Raw genomic sequence first — 9,281 nt, 5'->3', positions numbered from 1 at the left:
TTTGTAACTTCTGATTTTCAAAATGTAGTATTAACTCTATTATCTGTAATACTCCACCTTCAATATAATGCCAGTTTTGCCCCTTTTTTCCATTTGGCAGTATAAATAGTGAGCACTAATATAAAAATCACATGGATAGCCTTGTGTGGGGTCTATTATAACATCCTATATTTGAACAGGATGCTGTCTGTTTACTGGGTGTCCGCCAAAGATCCACTTACTCGATCTAAAATAACCTTTTATATGTAGACAGTTACCAAGTACATAAACAACTGCATTTCTGCCCATGTGACACATTATACTCCCCAGCTGGGATCACCCTCTGACATGCCCACTTTCCTTCCCTGTACCTTGGCTACTCAAGCATGCACTGTATGAAGAAGTGCAGTGATGCCCAAAATAATTATTGTGCAATGCCCCTGCATACTTCACGGTAATTGACAATGGTAGTATTGGTGTTGGAGAAGGACATAAAGTATTCTCCATCTCCTCTTTCATTGTTACTGTTGATGTCTGTCACTAGCATGCTTCTCATGCCATGATTAGTCTTTGTGTCACCATGCTCTTCCTCCTGAGTTAACTGTGAGAGGCACAGGAATGGAGGCATCTGGAACGAAGGGGAAACAGGCTGTTTGGTAGGAGGCAAGATGAGAAGCTTGTCTTTACTGTCAGTGGTATTCTACTGTCTGAGACAAGGTTCTCACCTCACCTTATGGTAGAAATGTTCTCGGGCATACTGCAACATCATGGTTTTATGAGACATTGGATATATGTAAGACTGGAGATTTTATTTAGTTTGAAATATTGAGACATGGCTTTCCAATGGATATGGGGAAGTCCTGGATATGACCTTCATTTCTGGGATATCCTGCCTTCACGTATGTAAATGGAGGATCTTCACAGTAATAATAATAATATGTTGAATGCTCTAGAAGAAAAGGTGGCATCAAAGAATGAACAGATAGCATTACAATTGAGTATCTTTTCACTAAAAAACAAGGACTATTGGATGTATGGCATGTTATAGAGGCAATATGGGTCATTTATGTACACAAGACAGAGTAAGAATCCCACAAGCCCTTTTGCAATGTCACAAAAGTGTAGTTGCAGAACTTGCAGACATTTTTTTTCACAGGATGAGAGATAAACGTTGCTGATTGTTCTTAGTTTTGTATCTATTTTTAGGTTCCTTTATCTTGGATGTGCAGATGGTCCATGAGCATGGCTCATTGTGGACATTCATCTGTAAACTCTGGAACCTGTTAAGATAAGTACAATTCACATTGTGGCCTATGGTAGACAATTGGTTTTCACAGTTTGGCTTCAAAACCCCTAGATGTTCATTTCTAACAGTAGCTGTTTTCTCATTCGGTTGAATGGAGTTAACCCTTCCAACAGTTGATTGAATTCAGCCCTGAGATTCTCCTCTGCATACAAGACACAAATAACATCACTCATTGCAGGCAGACCTTTTATCCCCATCTTTAACTGTTGTAAGAAATGGACCTTGGCAGACACTGGGTCATTTCCAAACAGGTCAACTTCCAAGACATGCATTCCCTTTGCCAAAGGAACTGTGTATAGAGGGCTACCAAGGCTGAGGAACCCAGGGGAAGAGTTATTTATTGATGATAGAAGTGGATCAGAGGTGTGAGGGCCCTGAGTAGTAGATCTGGGGTCAGATGAGGGAGTAAGTGTAGCTGGAGTGATCACACTGTGTTCATGGCTGGGTTGATGTCTTTTTATGTCACTTTTAGTGTAATTACAGGAGAAGGCTAATAAATCACTTGTACCACACAAGGGTGTGTAAATCCACACAATCCCTTGTTCAATGAGTAGCTCCAGGTTGGCTCTCTGGGTAGTAATAGGAAGCCAGTCCTGAATCAATATTTCCCCAGGAAGCAGCTCTTTTGCTATCTTAGTTTCCTCAAAAAGTTTAAGCACCTCAGTAGGTCCAAGTACACAGTGGTTTTTGGATGTTTGTAAATTGTCCACTCGACCTTCTAGCAACTTGAGCGCTCGTTCCAGCTGGTCAGAGGGAAGAAGCACTGATATGACAGCCTAATGGAGAACACATAGAACAAATGAGAATGTATCCAAAGCTGAAGAAGTGGAAATATAGGAGAACAAACTTCAATAGCAAACATGATTAATGGGTGGGTTTTAGGAGGGAGCGGAGATGTAGAACAGAATAGATGGGAAATAGTCTGGAGAGGAAAAAAGAAAAACAGGCTGAGCGTGAAGAGAGGAGAGAGTAGAATAAATGAAGGAGAATAGGTTGGAGTAAGTGTAGAAGGATAATATAGATTAAAGTAAATTTAGAGCATTGTGGAGATAGAGATGGGTGTAAGGTCTCAGCTTGGCGACAGAGACAAAAGTGAGGGTAGGATGGATGCTTTTGCTTTACTTCCTAAATAATACTATGCTTTTATATATTCTCTCTCATTTGTAACCTTTCCGTTTTTCTCTGTTCCCAAACCTAATTTTTCTTTAGCTCCCACAAATCAAAGCTGTCCGCTTCTCACCAATAGGACGTTTATAATTGTCAATGCGAATGGGTGCTTAAAAAAACCAATGAGAGTGCTGGGTGATAGCCTGTGGTCTAGTCTTGGAGCCTGAAACATTTTCATTCTACATTTGGAAAAATTAAATTCATCTTCAATCTGGGTTTATAATTGTCCCTGGATTACCAACTAAATAAAGATTGGGGTTTGGGATTTAAGTTAAATCAATGGGGATGCACATTTACCAAAATCAGTAACCTTTGGAAGAAAAAGTGTTTTGCACAATTATTGGTTAGGATTCCATGTATATTGCACTTACAAAGTATATTTATTTTAATATACTACTCAGTGGTCAAAGTGGAAATTTAGAAGTGGTGGTGTGGAAAATATAATGGGAATATAAATGATTGAAATTTGACAGTTTTACAATGAAGGGAGTAGAAGTGTTGGTATGGCAAACCACCGTATACACCCCCACTTCCATCACTGATGCCACTAAAACAGGCCTGTCCAACCTGCGACCCTCTAGGTGTTGTGAAACTACAAGCCCCAGCATGCTTTGCCAGTAGACAACCAGTTGATAGCTGGAAGGGCATGCTGGGATTTGTAGTTTCACAACACCTGGAGGGTCGCAGGTTGGACAGGCCTGCACTAAAAGGAAGCTATTTTAGCCTCAGTAATTTGTTGACATATTGGTGTGGATGGCGTGGCAAAAATGGTTGGATTAGGTGTCTGGTTAAATTTTGGCTTGAATTTTTTGTTGCCTTCAATGTTAGGAGGAATGAGAAAGCCAATAAGTACAACCTAGACACAATGGAGCTCAAGTAGAGTTGGATGCACATCTGTTTTATTTGTATAATCTACACATTTATGTAGCTTGCATGTGTACCAAAAACAAATGTAAACCTACATTCATATATAGATTATTGCGCATCTTGCACTTACGACTCCTGACAAATGGAAAGCAGAACATGGGAGGGAAAGGGGAATGTAACTCTAGCAGAGTAAAGGTATGTATACTTAATTGAGACTCAAATATTTTGAGGGTGCTGGAGGGCTGGTTCAAACATACGCGATGATGATGACCATCAGGAGCACTATCTAGCTGCTTCTGATTGGCTACCTAAATATTGATTCCGCTAGAAGATAGTACTTAAACCATCTGTGTGGCAGCTGTCTTATATGAAGTTGTGGCCGTCGATTTGCATTACTTAATTTATTTTTTCATTTGGACTACTGCAGGAAAGATGATAATTTGAAAGGGGAAAACAACAGATGTGTATTTTTTATTTGTGTCTTTATGTAATTATTTTTTCTTTTGAAAACGTGACTTGCATTTATTAATAATTGTCCAGACACTATTCTTTCTTGTGTATATGACACTTCACTATATTATTATACTATGTACAAATAGGGTAATGGGACTTCAGCATTTACTGCTTACACTATCAATCCACTCTCTACACTGTTGTGTAAATATAGACACTTGTGCACAAGATATACTGTATGTCTGGTGCCAGTGCTACTGTTTTCTAGCTGAAATAAACAAATCGAACATATGCATGAAAATACACATTTCCTTACATGTGTCTTGCGCATGGTTGGGGCGGAAATACATTCTACACATGAGATATAATATGTGTGTTATGCACATGAAATAAAGTTCAAATGAAAGTCAAAATAGGCTGTGTAGTTAGGAGATAGGAGTAACATGAAGATCGGTAGCGGCCAGAGACACTGAGAATGGAGATAAGGAGATGAAAGCAACCTTGGAGTTGAGCAGTGTGTACTTCTTTAGCATGGAGGGTGGAGGATCCTCTGCACGGGTCAGACGGACTGTTTTAACCTCAGGGTGGTCAGATCGCAGAGTGTCCATACAAAAGTTTTCAATTATACCAGCCACCCCACGTCCTCTTAACCAGGGGACTACTCGAAGACCTTCCAGCACCGCAGTGACTCCACCATCAACCAGTATGAATGACTCAAATCCCACCTGAGTGGAGAAAACCCAGTGAGACATACATATCACCATATAGCAATTTCAACTTTAATGCAGTTCAAGGATTTGTGGAGTCGTTACATACATAAATACTGGGCCAATGGTGACTGAATTGCCGGGGCAGCAGAAAGCCACGTGGAGTCACCCCAGCTGTTCATAATTCAATATCTTTTCTACATTTTCTTTCTTATTATATTTTATCTGTACTTATGCTGACAGTGGGGGGGACATGTGTGCGAGGGGGGCACATAACTGCGGCATAAATTCACGATCATGCTTAATTACTGAGAGAAAATATTTAAGATTAAGTGCACACAGTTATGTTTTGACAGATGAATGGAGAAGACGCAGAAACTAACATTGAGATTATTGATCTGTATTGGGAGATGTCAAAGCAATACACATTGATGGACCAGGGTCTCCACAGAGACTGGTGAAGTGATGGGCAATATGATACCTTCAAAAGGGCTATGCTGTACCCTCAATTAATAGGAATGTCCTAGAATGACCGCCAGACCTTTTCCAGATCACTCACCCAAAAATGCCCCCACATGCCACTCAGACCTTCTCTTTTTCCAAAATTCCCCCACATGTCCGAAGACCATCACGTGCCCCTAAAACTTCCACGTGACACACGGACCTCACACTTGCCATAAAATATCCCCGCATATCACTCAGACTTCCCAACATCCCCACACTCACTGGGAGTCACAGTGACCATCAAATACTTATTTAATAACCACTATTTAGTCATTAATGAGTAATTGAAATTAAAGATATTAATGCCACCTTCTCTAAATGTTACTCCTCATATTGTTAATGGAATTCAATAATTTTAAGCACAGTAAGGATCGAGACCATGTGATGTGGACTGGACGACAACCCCTACTCAACCTCCTCCTCAAATGTGCTGCGTGATCTCTCTGCATTTTGCGGAGGAGGTCATGTGATGTTGAAGCATGTTGCTCAGATCACATAAGGCAGACAATAAGTCAGAACGGTGCCATAGGGCTGTGGGCTTACCAGTCTGCTGGCAGCCAGGGACACCTGTTAGCAATCAGTAGAATTAGTGACCTCTATGAGAGCCTTTGTCAAGAACAGTGTAGAAATTGAATTAATGAACTCCTATGCCCACTGGATATATTACTTTTACACAGATTGGCTCTTGAGCTCTACATGGATAGGGTTGAGGAGCTGGGGTAACACCAAAAAGCATCCAAGCAAGGCCAAAAAACAGATATATTTATATGGAAACCCACACCTATTTATATGAAGAGACTCTTGAAAAACATGAGACAGTCAAGTTTCAATTGAGCTAAATCATTTTCTCTCTCATACTCACTATTTTGCCCTCAGACTTGGCCAAAAACATCCTCCGACGAGGGTCCTTCAGCCATGCATGGTATATATAAGGCAGATAGTCTGTTCCGTTGTATATTCCAACAGAGATGGACATCAACTCATCATAGTCTTCAGCGGTGGCAGGTAGGAAACGTATTTGTGCCGACATGCTGAAAATATGTGTCCGTTGAATGTTGCAGCTGCTAACACAGAGACAGAAGATTGCATATAAGTGCAAAGTTTATGAAATCTGGCACTCCCTGTACCCAATAATACACACCCAGGTAATTAAAGTCAGACGAAATTATTTGTTGTCAAATAACAGAACAAAAGGGCAGAATAGCAAGAAATCATTTTAAATTTGTTCTGATCACTTAGTAATAGTTTTATAGTTAAAACAAATGGGTTACTGCACATTAGCAATGTTGGACTTTATAAGTGAGCAGCCCTCATATTTACACTTTTCCATTGTAGCCTGAACTCTTGCATTCTCTATGTCATCAAGGAGAGTTTTAATGCATATTAGGATATTTTGATATGGTCAGAAATGGAGGTTGTGTATTTGTGAAAGCAAAGCCCCCAATATGTAAAACCACAAGATTCCCATAGCAGGAGCCCATAAAGGTAGTGAATTACTCATGACAGCCCCTGGTCACTCTATTTCCCAGGCTGCAGATCCAGGAGGATTTATAAATGAGCAGAGCTTGTGGAGATAGCCGGGAAACTGGATATTTTGACAACCTGTACAATACTTGTTTACTTTTGAAATAAGGGAGTAACCCCCTACTTGGAAAGGTCCATGGTAAAGGAACCCAATGTATTTACTTGTTTAAAAGGGATGCATAGTTTTCTAAAATAAGTGCTGGTATAGACAGTTGGAGAGATAGAACTCTCCCCTGTGAGTAATGAGCATAATTGATAGGAGACTTATATTCCCCCACATAGCCTGCTGAACATGAGAGAAACAACAGTAGGAGCTGCTGACTTGTCATGAGAAGTCAGGGAGATAAGGAAAAATACAAATTTCCATTACCTGCTTCTAAAAGAAAGACTGGCACTGAGCATTCATTGCTGGAATAGGATGTAGGGAGTGCTGATGCACAGCAGGAGGTGATGGTGGAGAGACAAACTGTTTTCCTGTGAGTAATTAGCTTATTTGTAAGAGGGCTTATTTTCCTTGTATCATGAGCTTGAGCACACCAACAGCATGGGCTGCTTTTGTCCACGACTGTGGGCTCCAATGGCATTTTGGTGGTGGACAGTATCTCGGAGACAACATTGAGTGATGTGGCAATGACTGGCAGGACTCTGGGTAAAGTGGAGCAAGGGAAAATTTTCATTTGTCTCCTGAACCTCAGGTCAGAAATTCTGAGCCTTTCCATCAACACCAACATGGATGAGGTTTGTGTCTGGCCATGATATGCATATCAAGGGGAAAACATGCAGTGGGAAGACTCTAGCTTCCAAGTGGCCATGACTATGGAAAAGAAGGTTGAAGTACAGCACCTCCTGTGGAGGAATCGAGTGGCCATCTCAAGTTGCAATCAAAATTTTGAGAATACTGCTTCCATCTGTCATCGTATCCACAGTTTGCTGGTGGTTGAGAGGGGTGGGGTACCTTTTTCCAATGGCCTAAACCCAGACAACAGTTACCACGGCAACTTGAGGGCAACGCTGTCATTTCCAGCGTAATAGTAATGCCTACTGGTAGTTTGACTAATGCGATCAGTGAATATCCCGACACGAGAAAATGACGTCAGTCTTTGACGCGACTCTGTTATTGCTCTTCTTAAGGGGGTAACTTGATATCTCATCAGCACTACCTTTTGCCCTGACAATGTGTGGGAAGTGATTTCACAATCCCAAGGCGCAAAAGGGAGGGAAATAATATATCAAAAAGTGGTGAAAGGTAAATGTGGTGTGTTGAGACACCTGTAAATCAGCTTACAGGAAAGTTTTTGGGAATACAATCTTTATATAACATCAAAGTAGTCAACGAACTATCATTGGATTGTTTCAATAGTAAAAAAAAAAATCTTGCTTACAAAACAAATGCTTGACAAATGAGTTAAGCTAATTATATCCACAGTTAGCCAAAAGCACATATATAAAATACATATATAAAGCATATATAAGGCAATCATGCCTTTAAATCAGACTCCAAAATAAAGATTCTAATTTAGAAATGCTAAATTTGTTCAGTCCATATAGTTCAAAACAGTACTACAGTTGTGACACTACACGTTTCACCCCCGTCCAAAGCGGGGCTTCCAAAAATAAAAGAAAGTGTACCGCTGGCTACTCTTAAATAGTGGTGCAGTCATATGGAGACCTCCCAGTCATGTGGAGACCTCCCACCAGTCCTATTGGTCCCAGTTGTTTGAGAGGGATGTGCCTCAGTATACTTTGCAGTAAATGTAAGTAAAGCTAGTTTTTCACACATGTAAAACAATAACAGTGTCATAAGAGGTCAGTATAATCGGCAGTGAATAATAAAAGCTCATAATTCACACAATTAAAACAATAACAGTGTCATAAGAGCCGATAAGACTTAAACACCAATAAGTTGCTAGGATAAACATACAGTGGTAGCATAGAAAATCGGTAGGAATGCAGTGGCTATTTTGTATAATATGAAGGATGAGAATATAGTCAGAAGCAAAGGATGGGTTACACTTAAGACATTACTGAAACAAAAACTTTCTTTATATGCATATTGCTGCTGTGTTTATGTCATTGCATTGAAAATTCTGCTTGATATGTTATTTCACTTGATCCTTTTTATGTAGATATTGCAAAGCAACCTTCATATACAAAAATAGTTTTTTTTATATATATAAAAAGTTAAATCATTTAGTGGCCCCCATGCTTTTGAAGTAAACATGATGGTGTGGCTTTTAAAGACCGGTCTCAAGTGCCACTATTTGATATGTGCGCCCGTGGTCATAAGTAGTAGGTGGGCTGAAGGTTCCCTTAGTCTTCCTCTGGTGTTGAAGACATTACCTGGACATTACCCAACATAGACACCACGTATTTCTGACTAAGGTGGAGGCACTACATAGGAGAAATACTATACTTCTAAACACCTTTTCCATAAACAATACGAGAAAGGGGTGTTTCATTGGAGGCACTGCTGAGATTTGTGAAACAAAATCAGAATTTGCTTACCAGGTAGGAGTCATGGCAACATTGATTAATGAAGAGGTATATGGTTGGTGTGAACAGCTATCCAAAGATTTGGAATGCTGTTTTGTGTTAAGTGGTGAACTGTTTGAAGTTTCAGATGAGGAGGTCGCTAAAATGGCTGCAGATTGGACAAGGATGCAGAGGCCAAAGGTCCTGGACAAGAGTGATGATGATGATGGTAAGATGGTGGCGTATACAGTGTTGCTGGAGGGTCAAGCCAGGCTAAAGAAATAACTGGTCCCTGCTGTCAT

The 9,281-nt window shown here is 40.2% G+C and overlaps 1 protein-coding gene across 1 annotated transcript; it reads right to left on the bottom strand.

Annotated features, from left to right (window-relative positions):
* Positions 1-1,332: 1,332 nt before the first annotated feature.
* On the bottom strand, positions 1,333-6,013 carry LOC142150598 (histidine N-acetyltransferase-like). Its single transcript, XM_075205798.1, has 2 exons — positions 5,846-6,013; positions 1,333-2,061 (listed from the first exon to the last, which is right to left on the bottom strand). Exons 1-2 carry the CDS (start codon positions 6,011-6,013, stop codon positions 1,333-1,335), a joined length of 897 nt encoding a protein of 298 aa, XP_075061899.1.
* Positions 6,014-9,281: the final 3,268 nt, after the last annotated feature.

Source organism: Mixophyes fleayi, chromosome 4, assembly GCF_038048845.1.
Source record: "Mixophyes fleayi isolate aMixFle1 chromosome 4, aMixFle1.hap1, whole genome shotgun sequence".
NCBI lineage: Eukaryota > Metazoa > Chordata > Amphibia > Anura > Limnodynastidae > Mixophyes > Mixophyes fleayi.
This window is presented reverse-complemented; position numbering and strand designations above follow the sequence as displayed.